Source organism: Calidris pugnax, unplaced genomic scaffold (assembly GCF_001431845.1).
Source record: "Calidris pugnax isolate Ruff unplaced genomic scaffold, ASM143184v1 scaffold54, whole genome shotgun sequence".
In the NCBI taxonomy this organism is placed as follows: domain Eukaryota; kingdom Metazoa; phylum Chordata; class Aves; order Charadriiformes; family Scolopacidae; genus Calidris; species Calidris pugnax.
In genome coordinates this window covers 2,724,231-2,744,705 of record NW_015090864.1, presented here as the reverse complement: position 1 = coordinate 2,744,705, position 20,475 = coordinate 2,724,231, and the positions used below count along the sequence as shown (strand labels likewise).

General features: G+C 36.7%; 1 protein-coding gene across 10 annotated transcripts in view; it reads left to right on the top strand.

Annotated features, from left to right (window-relative positions):
• The window catches only part of ADCYAP1R1 (adenylate cyclase activating polypeptide 1 (pituitary) receptor type I), a 128,036-nt gene that overhangs the window by 101,885 nt on the left and 5,676 nt on the right, over window positions 1-20,475 (top strand). For 5 of the 10 annotated variants that reach the window (XM_014945061.1, XM_014945060.1, XM_014945056.1 and 2 more), the window contains 4 exons: window positions 9,510-9,563; window positions 12,704-12,787; window positions 18,133-18,262; window positions 18,486-18,527. In XM_014945061.1, the coding sequence (XP_014800547.1) occupies window positions 9,510-9,563; window positions 12,704-12,787; window positions 18,133-18,262; window positions 18,486-18,527 (310 nt within the window). The remainder of the gene's footprint in view (window positions 1-9,509; window positions 9,564-12,703; window positions 12,788-18,132; window positions 18,263-18,485; window positions 18,528-20,475) is intronic. The other 5 variants (XM_014945064.1, XM_014945063.1, XM_014945066.1 and 2 more) reach the window with 3 other exon arrangements.

The window sequence follows — 20,475 nt, the reverse complement described above, 5'->3', positions numbered from 1 at the left end:
AACCGTGTGCATGGTTTGCCAAGGGCTTGCATGAAGACTTCCCGTGTATGTGCTGCTGGGAAGTCATCCACTGAATCTTAGATTGTAATTAGTACCCAAGATGTGCAGAGCTAGTTCTGATTATGACCCGTTAAGTGCATGTTTGTTGTCTGCTGCACATCTCACATATGAAGCAAAGCATGCCATAGACTCCAGTGATTTAACTAGATTATAAAACATCCTTGTCATTTTTTGATCAATATGGTGACTGGGTTTTACTGGTATTTTTCCTATGTGTATAGTTAGCCACCAAAACCAAGAGAAAACATCATATTTTCTGTTTCATTCGCTACCATTATTTTTCATATTTTTTTGCAACTTTATAAATGGGTGTGTATAAATTGATATTGCATTTCTGTATGTGTTATGAAGTGGAGTGTTGTTTATCCAAACAGATATGACAACAGAAAAGTTACACAGAAGTGATAAAAAGAAATGAAATATATAAGTCTATGCAGATATACACCAGGCATATTCAATATTTGTGCACACGTATCCTGTAAAAAGAGAGGTGTTATAACAAAGAAAAAAGATAGCTCATAGTATGGTTATGTCACCATATTGAAATCTCTGTGGCATTTAGACTGTGGTCCATGTTAAGCATTTTCCATGTCCTATTTTGTTGTTTTAAACTATTAAACATCATCCCATCAGACTCAATTCTCCATCCAGATCTTTATTCCACAACATATTTTAGTACTTTGCCTTTAGTACATGAGAGAGTTGAGTTGTGGTTGAGGCAGGGTGTTCAGCCTGTTTCTGAAGGTAATATCATGCAATACCTGCAGTAGTTATTGAGATTTACATTGCTATCAATCTTTCACTCTTCGGAATAACCCTTTAGCCAGAACTTCCATCATCAAAAAAGAAATTGAAAGATCCCACAAAAATTTGGTTATTGATTTTGAGTATGCTTTATTTTCTTCCTATATGTATGGTACATGTTTAGGTTCAGGCCCTTTTAATTATTATTTTTGTTAGGAAAATGTACCCCTAGTTCTACTTTATAGACACTATGGTCATGGTTTTGCAAATCACTCAAGACCCTATTTGGCTTTAAAAGGCTTGGGGACATGCTTAAATTCAAAGATTAATTATATATTGTTACCACTGTGCACTTATTACTAAAAATTCCCACTACTGAAGTTAGCTGCGAGCTATGACAGAAACACAAGAGAAAAGTGAACTGCTGGGGAACTAATGCTTAATTAATATAGTGCCGCCACTAGAGACTGTAAGACTTGCTTTAAAAAACCCAAACAATAATTTGTATAATTTAGAGCACAATAACGAGTGCTTTACTCCCATAAAAAATCAGACTTTCTCTCTAAATAACTTGATGATTATTATATGAAAAAACCCAAACAATAATTTGTATAATTTACAGCACAATAACGAGTGCTTTACTCTCATAAAAAATAAGACTGTCTCTAAATAACTTGATGATTATTATATACAATAGCCTTTGCATTTAGGCTTACAAAACCTTGGAAACATGTTGTTTTATGCAGCAGTCAAATGCTTTAGTGATTGTAAACTTCCATTTTATCAACTTGTATGTTCAGTCATTCATTGCCAGTCTCATGCCTACTTGATCTTTCTTCACACATTCAGTTTCCCCCTCGAAGGTGCCTGCATGCTGCTGATCCCATTTCAGACTGAACAACTCAAAACATATCAGATTCTGAGAGATCAATAACCCCATCCTTCTTATACTGATGTTTTAGTTAGAAACTCCTCTTTATGGCTGAAATTACTGGGGGCTAGATTTATCAAAACTATCTAAGCAGCTGAGATAGGAATTAAAAAGGAAATAGAAGCCGCCCTTTTAAACATTCATTTTAATTTTATGATTCATTTTAGGTTTTTTCCTAGAACCTTAAGCAGCTTTCATGCTTCCTCCCAGTAGTCATCACAATTGTTATTTACTTTTTAGTGTTAGGAGCGAACTGCCAAAGGCATGAAAAGGACACAACTTTGTTTCTTGAACCATGTTCAGTTTCGGTTAACCTTGTGTCAGTCCTGAATCATTCCACCAAATTAAGCATCAAACCAAAGCAAGTCCAGTAACACAAATGCAATAGATTTTTATCTGAGTGAGATCCTCAGGTGCTGGGGAAGCATAAACTAATATTGATTGTATTCTTAGTGTAATTAAGACACCTATCTGCGTTGCTCAGACACATTTCTTGCCCCATTTGCTGAATGAATTGCACAAACAATTGTAATGTGCCATGGTCATGGATATGACATAATTAATACTATAGTGTAAATGACAATGTCTTGTATTTGTACCTGTATATTCAATGTATCTAGATTTTACTTACTGAGCTTCCAAACACGTAGCACTGCCTGATTTCTGGCAATATCCAATTGCACAGTTTGTAAATATTTTGAAGCAGTAGTAGATTATTTAGGGTCACTGTTACACCGTTTGCTGAAGGCCAAGTAGCATCACATCAAATTCCACTAATCTAATGTCCACTCAGGGGTCTGGGGACTGGAAACACATATACACAGCCCTGTGATGGACTGGAATTTTAGGAAACAGGTAATAAATCATTCTGGGAAGGCTTCATTGTCTTTCCCATGAGAAATGCAGCCAGTAGAGTGTAATATGGTATTTCAGCATCTACTTTGAGGTTTTGGTCAAGTTGTTGTAGAGAGAGTACATTCACAGCCCCCCCAAGAACATATTCCTGTAGAAATGCCTACACAAAGCTTAAATCCACCTTATTATTTTCATGAGCATTGTTGCATTGCTGAAAGAGTCATTAGAGACAGAAGATCACCTAACAGCATCGTTACCATAAACCACTCCAGTAATTAGGTAGGTATGCATGACACAGATGCATGCTGGAATAACCCTTAAGTTTAAAAAGGCCCACACATTTCCATCAAGTCTTTGCTTATTCATTCATTCTCAAGGATCAAACACATTTAACTGAAAAAGCTTCTTTTTCTTTTTTTTTTTCTTCTTAATTTATTTCCACTTTATCATGAATAGTATAATTTGGGAGGGGGAAGCTTGTTTCTGCTTTTGCTTTAACAGATTCTTCACAAATTTTGTATCACATGTTGAGAACTCAATGACAAGAAAATAAACCCCACATATATCTAGCTAATTCAGGTCTACGTCATTCCTCCAATCAGCATCTTGCTGGAAAGAAAGGAGAAACATGGCATATATCATAGGTAGGTATGATTTTACATATGGTGCAACCTAGAGGGTTAGGGCAGGAGAAGCGATGTTGTTGTAACACAAATGTTTTGGTAAACAACACTCCTCTACCGTTCACCTATAATTTCACTGGACACTCAATGATTCATTCTGCTACTGCTTTGTCTTGCTGCAAGTGCTCAGACTGCCAGCATAAATAATTATTGACAGGGTCTCCATGCCAAAGGACTCGTTTTTGACAAGAAAATGGCAGATGTTTGGTGAACAGTATATTCTGTAGCATGGCACTTTGATTTCTTAACCCCAGGTACTACCAGTTGAGTGCTGGAACGCCCACTAACCCAGCAATGAACAGGAACTGGGCTAATCCTTTACTATCACACGAAAATGGAAAAAATAGACAATGATCATTTGATGTCAATGCATGATCAGCAAGGACCTAGTTCTCATTTCTAAGAAATGCTAGGAGAGCAGATGTTTGCCACTGATTGACACTAATTCTTCACGGATTTATTTAATGCTCTACAGAAAATGTGTTTATTCACAACTACTATACTTTTCATTTGCATTTCCCAAGACCAATTATTAATTTGGGTGTTGGTTTAAGGGTTATTTGGCTTCTGATCTGTTTTTTTGGATAGTTTTTTTGGGGGGTGGGGGTAATTTGTGCCAAATCTTTTCAGGTAGGGATTGGAAAAAAAATTAGTGTATTTCTTAGAAATGTAAGTTCATGTAGGCTACGTACCACAATTAGCATAATTACACAGGATTTTATGTACTTTCAGACAAAGTAAGTGAAAACCTTATTCTGCTTTGATTAACTAACTATAGATGTTCTGTGGTCTCAACTCCTGTAAAATCAAGCAACACAGAATATTTAGTAGGTTTATAATGTTCCTGTGAGCTGTTATTCATGTTGAAGAGTTGAGGGTATGATACACAAAAAGAGTTACTCAAATTCCACTCCCGCTCTTGCCTTTGGCAGGTAGAGGAACATGAACATATATATCTGGTTGTCAAATCTAGCTTCCTAACCTAAACACTCTCCTTTCATCCAGAATGCATCTTTTACATTCTTACAGAGATGATGAGTTCAGACCTAAAACTATGTCCACCTTGAAAGTAGTTCTGTTATTTTGTGGCCCACTTTCCAGAGGGATATTCCAGAAGAGCAAAGCAATATTTTAAAAGGAAATTCCATCAATTTCCAATGACATACAAGGGCTTTACTGGAGCTATGACAGGCTCTGATTTTGAAATCGTTGATCACAAAACGTGTTTCTTGTGGTTATAAGATCATCTGTGATGAATGCAATGTTAAAAAGTGCTCTCCTTCTGCTATTTTGAAATCCTTAGAAGGTGATTAGTGTGCAAGTCCATTGTGCCTTGGCCTGTACTGGTGATGTCTGTATGATGGAGGTTGACACGTGCTATTTTCTATTTTGAAGTAGTAATGAAAAATAGGATGACTTTGCCTTTAAGACAAAAACTATTTGTGCACATTGCTATAAGGTATTTTTATGGGCAATTTTATGATTTCAATGAATATATGGACAGATGAAAGGATACAGCACTGATTTACGTAGTTGATGAACTACCCGACTTTTTTGAAATCTGCTTAAGTTTCATGCTTAAAAATTCTCTAATGGTAAATTAAAATTGCCACTTGAGTCCATGCCCTACAGCAGCCTTAGACAACAAAGTTCTTCATCCACAGATTGTGTCCCAAATGAGCAAAGTACAGATTTTTCCCCCCCTCTGTTACAAGAGCAAGCTACAAACTAGAAAGAAGTATGTTTGCATTAAAAGAGAAACCACTAATAGATGGTCTTTCACTAGAAAGACAAAGGAGGTGTGCAGGTTAGTGAGGGAGAGAACAATGCCATGATAGATTCAACAGCATGGTTCCCTTTATAGAAATGTTCCTTCTCAACAGTTCTATCAAGGGTTGGATTAGCCCTAACAGCCCTGTTTCTAAAGAGGTTAAGGCACAAAAGAAGGCTAAATTTTATCTTATGAATTCCCATTGATATATTAGTAGCATATACCTGGATATTTCAAACCTCAGTGTCTTTCAAAGCCAGTACCTGAAATATTGTGGCTTGATTCCTACAAGTGGTATGGAACAGCACTCCTAACATCTGAAAGCTCAAGGCAGCATGATTTCTATATAACTGTTTGCATCTGTGCTTTTGTGCCTGTGTAAATATAGGTCCTTTCCTACACATGTACTGTCTGAAATGCTATATATATATATATCTAAAATTGTTCCAGCATTGCTTTTTAAAAGACCACAAATACTTTAGCAATGTGCACAATATAAATCTTCTTCCTTTAATGTGACTTTAAAGCTGACTACACTTAACTAAATTCTCTGTCATTTTATAACTTTTGCCACACATGCAAGCTTATTGATTAGCAAAATTAAGCTAGCCTTCCTAAAGAAAATGGGGTACAGACCTCAAATGTGTTTGAAAGTCACTACATTTCATCAAAGTGAATAACCTAATTTTAGTCTGTATTGATAAACTTTAGTTGTCATGGAGATCGGCAGGATAGAGAACGGCCAGTGCCTTAGGCCATGCATCTTTACAAATCACCCATGGATCTGGGTGCCGTGTTGTATCCTTTGTCACGGCAGCTTACTTACTGGAAAAGATAATTGTTTTGGAGATTCACATAATTTTTCAGAAACCTCAAACTGAGAGGTAACTTGGGAGCATCCATATTAGACCATTCTGGCTGTTTTCCTCTTTCCCTCCCGCATTGCTCACAGCTAAGTTTGTTGTTTTGAATGCATTTTTAGCCTGAAAGGGATAGATACGGAATTTTGTTTGTCCCCAAATCAGTGTGCACCTTTGTTTCTTTGAAGCAGTTACTTAGTGTAAAGATAAAGGTGGAGTGGAAGCAGTTGGTCATGCAGCAGTTGTTGCGAGACTGCAGACAATGGGGAATAATTCTGACATCTCTGATCTTGAATGTCCTTTCAACCTACATCAAAGCTTGATGCACACCAGCATATATGGTCTTCCATTTACTTTTTGCTACCATTCACATTTTTGCCTCTACCATATGAGAACAAAAGGAATTTAATTTCCCCTCAGTGTCTCTGCTTCTCCTTGCCATTGATCTCTTGTGTCTCACTTCAGCAACCAACATGCTTCACATCCACTGGTTTTAGTTTTACATCTAAAGAATTATTAGGATGTACTCCAAGCAAGTACATAGTCCATAGAGCCTAAGGTATGGAAAGGGCAAGAAAGATGATGCTGTTGCAGTTCAGAAGGTTTTTTGATCTGAAAGGGTAAATTTCTCCTGAGGCACTTGTAACTAATACTGTGCATAAAAGGAACTGTGTGGTGCAAACTGGGTAATTGGTTAATTGCCCAGAAACGATTTCTTCCTGTCTTGGAAAGTGCAAATACACACTCAAACACCACCAATGACTCAAAGGTTACAATAGTTTAATATTGAATTAAGTCTCAATGAAGGTAGTTTAAGCAAATATATACTACCTCAAGATTGGCCCAATCCAAAGTTGTGTATATGGTCCACATCGTAGTCTTAGTACCTCATTTGCTGTGCACCTGTGTCATTCCTGAGAGATTTCCAGACTCTAATTCCTCTTATATATTTCCAATGAAAACACTGGAGTTGTTCAGTTGAGTAAATGTCTGCAAGCCCAGGCCTTTTCAACAAAGGAAGCACTCTCTTTTCCATTAAGTAGGGTTATAGAGATGGGTTGAAACTTGGGTTGTTGTCTGCAGGGATCTCATATTACTCGTAAGGCAGGTGAGACAAAGCAATATATGTGAAGCTTCAGAGCTGCAAATTACATAAATTCAGTGTATCTCTACTGATGCTGAGCTCTGCCAACTGAAAGGGCTAAGACCTGCCTATAATGCTTGAAAATCCACTTCTTGTCGCAGACTGTGAGAATAAGTACTCTGTGGGTTTTGCTCGTTTGTTTGTTTTAAGGACAATGAGCTAATCACATTCTCAGATATTTTATGTCTGGATTTGGACATACATATTCTTCATTTCCAACAGTAAGCCTATATTCAAAACCATTTAATAACCTCATTTGATATGGTACATTTTTCTCACTAAACATGCTATTGTCTTCTACACTACAGTTATGTTACTGCACCTCCATCAGAATTATTCCATAATGCATGACATTAGTCAATGCTCTGGAGTCACTGAGAATAATCTAGATTGTTAAAATAGGATTTCCAGTGTTAATAGAGAGGAAGGATCAGGATATGTAACCTTGAAACTACGGTTCCTTTAAAGACTGTTTTTGATGGAAGTATTCTGCTCTCTACTACCAGCTTTCTTCTCTAGATCACAGCTGAATATTAAGCTTTACCTCTTCATTATTTGATCTCAGATGGCTTTCTCCATCCTTGTATGTCCACCCTATAAAAGTTAGCAAAGCCAAGAATGAACTGTAGAGATGATTTTTGGCTCTCTTTGAACATTCTCTTTCATCCTCAAGCCTCAGTTCTGCGCAAAGATTAGAATCATTGGACAAAAATTTCCAGTTCAAATTCATATCTGTTAAACCTTCATTTTCAGCCTCAGCTATAGTCTGCAAGCAGTAATCTGTCTTCAGCCTCTGGAGAGATGATAGTGGTTTCCTCACAGACATACTGTTTCTGTGTCAAATTATTGTTGTAATTACCATGCTACCTTTCAGTCACAATAGATTAAATCTAACATTGGTGCAATTAAATGTACACTCATGCAAAGTGTGTAGAGGACATTCAATGTCCTCTGTAACGTGGGAGCTTTGAAAACCATAGAAGACTCTCATGTCCTAGTTTTTAGCTTAAAGTTCATTGACTTTGCAAGTACATAGACACAAAAAATGCAAGTCTTCTTTATGTTCCTCAAAATCACTGAAAAGAAAAGCAATCCACTTAGTTGTGTAAGACATATGTACTCAAAACACTGAAGAGAAACAAAGCTGACTTATCACATGCCTTAAAATGTAGAGACCAAGAAGTCAGATGAAAGACCATTAAAGTCAACCAATTTTTTTTTTATTTTTTTTTTTTTAATGAAGAGCACAATGTAGTTTTAGCAAGACAGCATGCAATCCACCTGATTTAATAAGATAATCATGCTGAGCTCCTTCCACAGTCAGTAGGAACCTACCCAGTCCAGAGAATAAAATCTCTTATTTCATTCTAAACAAGATGTTTAAACCTAGCAAGATAAATCTCACTTTATGGTCCGTTTATCACCATCAACTGTTAAACTAGCATGGGGCAACAAGGTATAATGCATGCAGCTATATTGTTAACTTTGAAAATTAGCTAAGGTGAAACTAAATAACAACTTTGCTGAGAAGCACCCCCTTACTGTGTGCCTGGATGAGAGGAATGAATGAGTCTACTTGCACATGTAGTCACTACTTGTGAGTCGGGACCCACAGCCACTGCAGCAGGATGGAATTGTATGTCTGTTTTCTGCTCACAGAACAAGTTCAGTTTTCCAAACTATTTACATCTGATCTGTAAGTACAGGGGTTTTGTAAATGTAGTTGGTATTTTGGCAGGAAACAAGTCTAGCTTCAGGCTATCAAGTAGTAAAGAAGTCCCCCAACCTGTAACAATACCAACTGTAGGTAAGTAGGCATGTAGCATAAATAACAGATGGTATGACTCCGTTTTTCAAAGTTTCTATCTCTCTCCCATACAACCTTTCTACTTTCACCTTGGTTAACATTTACCGTATTTTCAGTACTTTATTTCATTGATTTGTTTTAACATTCTTTTTCCTACTGTTTATCTGGTTATCAATCCTATTTGTAGTGAGGTTACACAGAATTACTTGAGCAAGGTATAGAAAGATTCTTAATGAGGCACAGCTTAAATTTGTATGAATCAAACCCTGTCTTTATTGTGTTTCCCAAAGGATTTCCCTTCAGCATATTCAGAGACAACCCACAAACTTTGTCATTCCCTGTGTGCCATTAGCAACCTTAACCCAGAACCCTGATCATTTTCATTATGGATCTACATGGCCTTGGTAATAGAGTGTAACTTCATTCCCCTGAATCAGCATGCTCATTTTACTTCTCTTAAGCACCTCTGAGAAACCTACAAAGTCTTTAGAATTGAATTGAAACCACTTTTGCCTCAAATTTGTGTACTCTCTCATTTACATTAACTTGCCAGACGTCAAGGTGTTCCGTCTGACAAGGTGGTCTTCAGCCACATCATACATCACTCATTTAATCCTGGGAATGTTTAACTTTTTCTTTCCCCTTCCACCCTAGCACCCTCCCTCTTCCTCCCAGATGCAGCTGCAGTCCATGCACAGGACAATTGCGGTGAGACTCAGCTTGTTTGCCTTTAGCTGTCTAAAGTCTCGTATTTAATCTGAGCAGTCTAGTCGTCGTCTATGGTCAAACTGAGAGACCAGGGCACCTCCGTTAAGACAATGCATCCCGTATGTCTTAGACGCCTCTGTTACACAGGTCAGCTCAGCCTCTGGAAGTGCCCGTTTCTTTCCATGATTGAGTGAGTTAAAGGTGATAGTTCAGTTTAAATTTGTCTTAGATCCATATAGTTAGATGTGACCAATTCCATTCTGTGTGTGCCTACAGAGATCTGAGGATCCTGCCCTAATTCATGTAATGTTTCGATATCCATAACCCCATTTTTATTATTTTTCTCTTATTTGGCTATTTTTTTCTCCATCCCATTTCTTTATGGTCCTGCCTCCTCTGTCTCTTCTTTCTTTCTCCCTTTCCTTCCACCAAGGTTTCTAATTTCACAATAAGTAACTAACTAGATATATATAAATAAAGCTTAAAAAAAAAAAAAAAGGGAGAGAGCAAAAAAAAAGGAAAGAAAACTTCTATCAGTTCTGTACTGTAAATGTTTTGGGTCACTTTACAATATCTAACATCAGAGAGATGATTCTACCTAAATTAGACAGGATAGCAGAGAAAATGGTAACAGCACTAAAATATTAATATTTTCGTAAGAAGTGCTAGCAAAGTGTTCCATCACAAGCCCATGTGATGGAAAATATCTCCTTATTAGGTGGGGAGTAGTAGTTAATTTTTAGATACTATTTTCAAAATCAAGTCTGTCCTTTTTGAGCATTCTACCAAAAATGAGCTGTCATGTCAGTTCTACTTGCTAGAAAAACGTACATTGAAAATCAGTCCTTGCCAAATGAAATGGGACATAAGCAGTAAAGGAAACATGGGTGGAGATTTTTTTTTGTCGAGATTACCATGGCACAATTAAGCATGTCATTGAAGAACTCAACCCACTACAATGCCCATGACTCAGAATTTTCAAAGTGATTATTGATTTTTAGATGTTTCATTTTCAGGTTATGTACCTTAAAATGCCTTTATAAGCACTGCTTTTCAACACATGAGGAGCCCTCTTGTGGTAAAAATCATTGAAGAACTCAACCCACTACAATGCCCCATGACTAAGAATTTTCAAAGTGATTATTGATTTTCAGATGTTTCATTTTCAGGTTATGTGCCTTAAAATGCCTTCATAAGCACTGCTTTTCAACACATGCTGAGCAGCCCTCTTGTGGTAAAATTTGGTCTGATAAAATGTGTTTCAGATCAGGTGAGCAAAAAATGAGTGAGATACTCAAAATCCATAGTCACTTCTGAAAGTCTCAGCCATAGTAACAAGGAATTGTCACTAAAACCTCCCTCCTTGTTTTTGAGCAGTCTTACTGACAATTAACACACAACTCCACCCTGTGAAGAAAAGAGACAGTGCAAAATTTTATCACAGAAGTGATACTGTGAAAGGAACAGTCATTTTCGTATTTACTTCCTTAGCATTGTTAAGAAAATGAGATTAATTTTGTAAGTGTGCAAAATTTTATCACAGAAGTGATACTGTAAAAGGAACAGTCATTTTCATATTTACTTCCTTAGCATCATTAAGGAAATGAGATTAATTTTGTAAGTTGAAATATGATTAGTATTTCTATTTGCTGGATGTGTGAATTCCACAATACTGTATTCTATCTGTCTTTTATGCTATAATCTTTAATAACAACACAGCAGTCAGGTTTTGATTACCCAAAAGGAAACAAAACAAATCAAAAACAAAACTGTAGTAAATGGGATTGGCTTAAAGGAGTTAACAGTAGGGAAAAATTTAATCAGTTTTCAATTTATTCTATTTTATTGTTCAGCCTGCATCTTCCATCTACAGCAAGGTGAACACAAAACATAGATTGTGCATATTATCAGAGCAACAGAAACAGAGTTTGATTTGTTTGAATAAAGTTAGATGTTTTCCTTGTTCACCATTGCTTTAAAAAATCACTGTATTATCCTTTATAGTCAAAGGAGGTTTAGTCAGGGTAGTCAGTGGTGTTTGGTGTGCTGTTTACCCCATCCTCAAGTGGACATCTAAAATAGGTCAGATGTACCGTGACCAAGTGTATACTTCTCTCTGGACTTCTTATACTCTCTGATGATTCTCAAGGGTCCAAGGATGTCCAGTTTACTTAGACATCTACACTGTAAATATCCCACCTTCCCTGAGGTGAACCCCACCAAAACAACCATGTGTTGAAAACAAAACCAAACAAAAAATCTATCCATGAAAGTCATCAAGAAATTACTATTTTCAATTCCCAGGTTTTTCAGCCTACCATAACAGATACAAAATCCCTCTCCCTCAGATGCCTTAAAATGACTTCTCATGTTGTTTCAGATTACCCTCCTTCACAGCCGATTTGAATTAGCCTCTTTCTAACTAGGTGTAAATGTAAACATCCCATTCTCCATAGCAGCTCTTTCGAGAATACGAAATGTAGACATAATGGTTCTGGTCCATAGTGTATGTGCCTACTGCTTTTACAACCACACCTGTCTAAGTGTGTGTGACAAAAAATAAGGAGTACCTCTGAACTACCAGCCAGACTTGTAGTTTCCATACTGAACTCCCCTCCCCATGCATCAAGGAACTGGGTGAAAAAGTGCTTTGATGTCCTTTCTAGTACCCTTCCCTAAAAAGAAGAGATCTAGACTACCTTGGGTACTTAGACATGAAAATGAGGAACATCTGATCCCACTTCATCTTAGATTAATCTCCATCCTACGAGTTTATGTTACTATCTAATTGTTCTCCACAAGCGTGCAGTCAACTTTCATTTAATATATTGTTCTGTTACGCTCTGTACAATACCAGACTGCAAAGGTCATGTGTATTTTGGATGCATGACGCCTGCCTCCAGGTTGTTCAATCTTTGGTTTGTCTGTGAATCAACACATCACAATTGCTAGCGACAGCCAGTGCATTTTAATTTCTTTTGTTTATTTTGGCTTCAGTCAAGCAACTGGTTTGTGCTGTAATTTCATTCTGTCATGTCCGCTTTCCATCTTTGTGACGTGTCTCATGAAATGTGTTGAAAGTGACCTACCTTGGCCTGTTCACAATATGCTGAAAAAAATGCTAATCTTGTCATATTTAGCAGCTGCGTTCAGAAATGCTACTGTAAGCCTAAGAGGGCTAACCAGCACTCTTGCAAGATGTCAGAACTATCAACCATTACCCTGTAAGTGTACGCAATCCTGTGACGTTACTGTGTTTGTATGACGCATGTTGCAAGTAAATGAATGGATATTAGCAGAGGGGTAGTAACCAGAGAGCAAGCATTCATTTAGTTCTTGTGCATGTAGAATTTTTTGTTGTTCTGTGCTCTTGCTGATGCACCACAATCAAGAACTTAAGGTTACTGTTTGGTTTTTTTTTTAAATAATGTAATTATGGCTGATGCTATTTATGGTCTTGAGTGGTATCTGTATAGAAGCTATTAATAGTTACTTTTTATTATACAGCAAAGAGGTGAGCGCTGGTCATACGGAGAGTAAACGTCTCACCTGTTTGATAGAACAACAGGGGCAGAACAGGATTGAGTGGATCAGACTCTCATCCAGGGTGAAACATCCTACATCCATTGAACTGAGTAAAGTTTTGTTGGTATATACCCAGGAGTGAGGAAAGGCTAAGGTTCACTCAATATCAAAATACTTCGTGTCTAGTCAGAAGTTATTGTCAAAGATTTGCCTAACAAGAGTAAGGAATCTAGTAAAGTGAATAATGCCATTTAGTCTAGAGACATGTGAATCAATCATTTGCTCATAGTGCACCTCACTCTCTGTTACTTGTACAAGAAACCCACAGGATTCCTTTAGACGAGGCCTACCTTTCAGAAATCTACCGGTAATTTTTGCAGAGAAACAAATTTCGTATTAAGTGCAGTGTTTCTGAAAGATGGCAGACTGACAACTCGCTAAGGTAAAATCCTCTACCCAGTCAACAGCAAGAAGAGTTCAGCCTAAACAGAAACACAAAAAAACTCTGTACACTTCTGTCCTTAGTCTGAAGATGTGATCAAAAAGCTGTAATGAATTCCTGTGTGTAGGTGTTACCTCAGGTCTTTGAAAGGGATCCTATAAGCTTTTGAAAAAAACATGTATCTGTCAGGGAGATTAATGATTAACTATGTTTAGCATCCTTTTGATACTATAGATACTTTGGTTTATTAAACATGAACTATATTAGGCGTTTCATTACTATTGACGTCCTGTATCTTCATGGTTTGCTCTTTAACCTTCTCTTTGAAATATTGTCATGATTATTTTTTGTACGTATTCATCACTGAGTTGTGGCCAAACAGATGATATTCCTCTGATCTAAACTTTGCAATGCAAAAGTGCAGCAATTTATATGACAAAGTCTGTCCAGATTCCCTTTGAATTCAGCGGAGAAACTTAGTGTGTGATTAGGCCTTCCTTAGGGACAGATGATTCGTCCTTGCACATAAGTGTCTGTTTCTCTTCATTGATGATAAAGGGAATGTAGGTGTGGAATTAATTTAGCTAAAAATAAATGTCATCATTGCAGTTATCTCAAGTTAGTCACTATATACATCAGTAGATGTATTTAGTACATACCCACAGGGTTTGCAACACGAGTCATCTCCACTTAAAGAGGTATGTATAGCAAGCAAAAACTATTCTTTAAAAGTACATTTTTCTCTACATTCACTTTAGAGATATTATGTTAATAATTTTGATATAAATATCTACAGTATGTATGTCCAAACCTTGGCACTACATGACTACCACAGACCTTGATGTATTCACTTCAAAAGTTTATATTTAATCAAATTAATTTCACTTAAGACTCAGCCTTTAAACTGAACCATTCTCTTACTTTGAAGAGGCAGGCCTAAGCAGCAAAATAACTACAAAGTTTTTCTTCAGAGGCTATGGTTTTGAAGTTCTTTTTCTTCTTTTGATAGTCTGTGATATTTTGTCTCAAAAAAAGTTGGGTGATGAGAATCTCTAAGACCAAGGCAACAAACTCTTTGGCAGAGTAAAAGTTGTCCTGTATTTTATCTTTACCTTAGTAGCAGACGGTGTCATCTCTTAAATCTTATGTAAGTTGCAATGGCTTTTTTTGAGCTACACGACTTTGCAATTAGTCCAACAGAACCAGCTACAGTCCCAGCAGAAATGGAAGAAGACACTTCTTCAGTGCAGTGGATATATCTGGAACTGATGGGGGAGTAAGCTCTAAGCTACAGTTTTCACCACTCTCTCTGAGATAGAAAAGAGATTGTCAACCACAAATTTCCTTACACAATTGCTCCTGGAGCTTCAGGTCCCATCTTGTAGAGGACCATGTTTTCTGATGGCCTCCTTGATTCATTCCAAATGGCATCATCACATATCCAGTTCAGCAGTTCTTACAGTTGTATCTACAGGTTCTGAGTCTAGAGATATATCTTTGTTACATCCCATTCACAGAAGCTGGAAGAACCTATTTAGGCCATTTAGAACCCTTTGGTCCTTGTTCCTTATTCCATAATTGTTCAAAATACTTATTTTTTTTTCATCTGATGCACGGTTACTGTGTTTGTTAGACCACAACATTGATTTTTCCTCCAGAAACCTGTTTTGAGGAATAAGAGCACAGCAGAATGTTTAGTAGAAATCACTAGAAATACTACTCAACAATGCAATGTGATGTGTATTTTCATTTCCAATTTATGCCCAGTTATGTCCTATGTAATATCCATAGACATTTCAGCAGTCTCCTTAATAAGTGTGGATATACAATTGAAAAATAAAGACCTGGTTCTTTCAGAGACTGGTCAAAATTGGACATTTTTTCTACATTCCTTTGCTTTTATTATAAAGAATCTTTCTATAATTCACTTGAGGAGTAAGGAAAAACAGAAGATGCCATTATCTGTGTCTTTTTGTACTAACACTTTGTGGAAAGGCCACATTCATAACCATGCTGGTCGAGAAAATATTATGTTTAAACTGTTTTTAAGGAAAATAAGAGCTGAAAAATAGAATGTCAATCTCAACAAAAATTGAAATATAGCTTTTTCTTTTTTTAAAAATAACCTTAAGGTGTTCCTTCATCTGTTGGAGTGTCAACAAGGCTTTTTCTAGGCCTTTTGGAGAACATATCTCTTCTAAACAGCCAGTTTAAGTCAAACTGAGGGGTTATTGTCCTCAAAAATTTTGGATCTGTCCCCTGGGTTTCTTGCTTTTCTGAAAGAGTGTGGGAAGAAAAAAATATGACTATCTTTGGCTGTTACACTCCTAAGAATGTTGCTGCATTCTTTAACATCTTCATTTCACCATTGCACGTAACTTACATGTCTCACAGGTATTGCTTTAAGTCATCTTTCTTCCTAATGCTCTTGAAAAAACACAATTCATCATCATCCGCACAGTCATTATTACCTCTCAAGTTTTTCTTATCATTAAATTCTTCCTTTCTTCTTTATAGACCTATAGACTTCACAATGTGTTACTTCTCACATTTCATGTACTTTCTTCCTGACTTTTATGACAATATTGAAGACAGTATCTCAGATAAGCTGATGATTACATTATATTTCAAGATCCTACAAACTAATTGTGTGATTAATCAGATATAATTAATGCCAGAAAACTGACAATAGGAAAAGTCTTTCTCTGCATCTCCAAAATTAATCTGACTGTGGTGAGATACAACACATCAATACAACATGTTAATAGACAATTCTATTCTGACTTTTAAATCAAAGTGACGTTTATCCTTTTGTTGTTGTTGTCATCATTAATTCTGAATATGAAGGGTAACAGATTTTGAAAGATAATACTTCATTTCCAGTTTCCTACCTTCATTTGACTTTTTTTTTAATTCCATGGCTAGTTTAAGACTCTTAGGTTCTTTGTATCCTTTTTGTTTATGAAGGCAGTATTATTTGACAATCTTTTCCACATTTTTTCTGTTATTTTTCATTAATCTGATTACATGTCCATAGAGAAAAAGGATGTTTATGGTCTTTTAGTCAATTGCACTGGATGACTCCTGTATGGCTTACTTTTTCTACAGCTCACCAAAGTTGGAGACTGTATGCTCTTCATCAAACTGCTCCAAGGCTGTTCCTCTCTTGTTGAAAGCTTTTGGTTAATGTCTAACTTTAAAATTCACAAGAACTGTGTTCTCTGGTTTGTGGGTCTTTCACCAACACTTGAGATTTGGTGTGCATCAGACTAAAGAATCATGTGTATTTATTACAATCTTAAGGCAAGGGTTGTGATGCATTTATCATCGTTAGGGCACAAAGTATGACTGAGGGACACCAGCAAGGAACTGATGTCCCGTTTCCAGTTTAGTATTGGATATAACAGCATATGTTCACAGAGTTCTTGGAGAGGTATTAATTAAGTCTTCACTTTCAGTAAGACAAACATAATTTTGGGGATATTGTTGAGCGTGTAGTAGCAAATTCAAATGTCTTTGCAATATGTCATATAGATATAAGCAGAGTGAACATTTGGATTTGAAAAAGTTTGCAGCTCTGCCAAAAAATTTATGGCTTTTTAGCTTCCTTTGTCCTCCATCTACATTCTTAACTTACTCAACTTTTCCCCCTTTGAAAGTGTTCTGGAGGTTACTTTAGGCCACTTTGATTATAATAAAGCACATGCTTGTCCTCCATCTACATTCTTAACTTACTCAAGGGAAATCAATCATATTTTTACCCCTTTAAAAGTGTCCTGGAGGTTACTTTAGGCAACTTTGACTATAATAAAGCACATGCCTTATTTTCAGATCAACAGTTGCTCTCTCTTGGGTCTTTTTTGCTGCTCAATCAGTAAATGACACTGACCAAAAATGCTGCATAAGGCTGGACCCCTGCTTTTGGGTAATTTCATCTGTACTCAGTGAAGTGCTTACAAATACACATATTCATTTCCAGTCCTTTTGTTTATATCTACTGAGTTATTTCAGATGTAATGGAAATTAGTTATACAATGGAATTACACTTAGGTTTCCAACAGTGTAAATGAGACCAAAATCAAGACCTCGAGGAACAGTCATAAGATAAGAACATACAAAGGTGTTTTTCTTTATTTGTATTGCTGTTTTGGAATTTTTTGCTATGCAAAAATAAATTCTCACACACAAACACCCCAAAAGTGATTTCAAACACTCCTCTGGGATTAATCAATTGGGTGAGAGGTTTATTATTGTGCTATGGTAGCAGTCTGAATCCCTTAGCAAGATTACCCCTCCTCATGTTTGACACGGTAGAAAAAAACCCCGCTTATAATAATGCAAATTAAATAACAGTACAGAGAATTAAGCATTACTAACGTGCTATTATTGTAGCAGTGTGAAGAAGGGGGAGCAAACCACAGTGTGTGTGAAATCATTGTTTGGGAACAAATGGGAATGTTGTATACTTGTTTGTATAATTATAAAGTGTATGTATTTCCCAGAAGGCAAGCAACAAAATATTATCTGTGTTTTCTTCTTTAATTAAAGCACAAGTTGTTTATTACAAGGCTGCATTAAAGTTCTTTCACTCTATTATAACAGGAGGCTGGCTCGCTCTACACTACTGCTTATCCCCTTGTTTGGAATTCACTACACGGTGTTTGCTTTTTCTCCTGAAAATGTCAGTAAGCGGGAGAGACTAGTGTTTGAATTGGGACTGGGATCTTTCCAGGTGATTATACAGCGAATTCTGCTTTTGTTAAAAAGAAATCTTTATTCATTATAACCACTTTGCATGCACAGTTCTCAGACTGTGTGTTTATTCCTTTATGTAAATGTTTTGTATACCATGATTTTGGTTTTGTTTGTTTGTTTGCTTTAACTCCAGCTATTTTCTAGCATTTATTGAAGGATTTGAATTACATTACTTTTTTTTTTCTCTCCCATTTGCCTAGGGTTTTGTTGTTGCTGTTCTCTATTGTTTCTTGAATGGGGAGGTAAGACTTTTAATATTTAACCTCCCCCACCCACCACCCCCATCTCATTTCCTTGTGGGAGTAACTGTTATTCTAATCCTTCACTGTAACTCATAATCTTCCATATTCCCTAATACCTTAGGCTGAATCGCACAATATCTCAGCAAAAGAAAGAGGATGTATGATGTCTTTAAAAAACAATAACATTGGCATTGCCAGACATGATAGCTCAGATTAATGCTCCCTAACAGAGGTAGGGACTGTAGCGGGCTCTTTGGTTATGTCATCCCAGGTGCAGAACTTTGCACTTGTCTTTGTTAAACCTCATACAGTTGTTGCTTTCCCACTCTTCCAGCCTGTTTGGTTCTCTCTGTAAGGTGGCTTTCCCTTCTGACAACGTCCACTCATTACCCAGATTGATGTCATCAGCAAATTTCGTCACAATGCTTTCAATTCCATCATCCAGATAATTTATGAAAATGTTGAACAGTGTGGGGTCCAGTATTGATCCCTGGAGGACCCCACAGTGATAGGCTTCCAGCCTGAGTGAAAAACTTTTTTCACCACCCTCTGAATGGGGCCTGTTACCCTCTATATCTTGTCAGTTTGCCTAAGAGAAGGCTGTCAGAAACAGTGTCAAATGCTCTGCTGAAATCCATGTAAACAATATCCACTGCTCTCCCCATGTCAACAGTAAATGTTAGTATGTTGCAGAAGATGATCAAGTTAGGCTGGTATGATTTGCCTTTGGTAAATCCTTACTGGCTTTTCCTGTAACCCCTTGGAGAGAGAAAAGAGGTGCTTCTCAACCAAACTAAGACAATCAGATTAATTAAAACCATTTTACCTCCTAAGACATTAGAGAATGTCCTGTGCTTTCTCTAAATTACTAAGGGTAAGAAAGGGTTCATCTTGGATATAATACACTGATACAGATGCCAACACTATTTTCTTTTTGTAGAGGCAATATACCTCTATACTCTATCTAATCTATACCTATCTTTATTTTAACCAAAATAGAAAATAGAGAAAAAGGAAAATGTAATTTTTTCAATTGGATTTTTCTCCCCGGAAGTTCATATCTATACAGTTGAAGCACTTGTTTAGCATTTTGGTATATGCTGATCCGTTTCAAGAATTGTATTAGTCTAGCAAAATTTAGCAATGGCCATTAAAGACAAGAACATCTTTGATACAGCTGCTTATTGGAGACCGGAAAAGTACATTGGGAAAATACGTCTACATATTTCCTTGTTCTTAAGCTATTTCATTCAGAAATATGCTTCAGGCTGCTGTCAGGAATGAGTAATAGACCAAATAAATGTTTGTCTGAGCTAGTATGATATTTCTTAGTTTAAATCCTTACTGTCTTATGTATATATGCACACACACATGCATACATCTAGCAAGATTGTTAAGTAAACGATAATGAATGAAAAGTTATAGAATTATGTGCTTATTTTCTAATTGGATTTCTGATCATGGACTGTTTCACTGTTGGCAATTTTCTGTGGTTGCCCATGAAAAAGTCTCAAGGGAAAGGAGGGTATCATAGATGAATCCAAGAGCTGTCATCTGCTTAGAAGTCATCGAAAAGTAGGAGAGAAAGTTTTCAGTAGACATGTATCCACTAATGGCAGGTGAGAGACAAGCTGCCTTTGTGGACAGGCTATTTCATTATTGTCTAATACAACCTTTTGGTTGCTGGTTTCTTTGGCTCCTTGTTAGATATTTGTTACTGGCTGCTGATGAAAACAGGATATTTTTTTCCAAGAAGCTAACTAAAGAACCATGTTGGAGTTAGTGTTGAACAGGTCTTCTATGCACCTCTGGGCTGATCCTAAATTATCTGAAGTCAGAGACACAGAACCTTGCCTATTGCTCCCACTACATGCCTGGACCTCTTTCAGACATGGAGGAGTCACTTCAGATTTTGTTGAAGTGAGGAGTTAAATAATATTCTTAATAT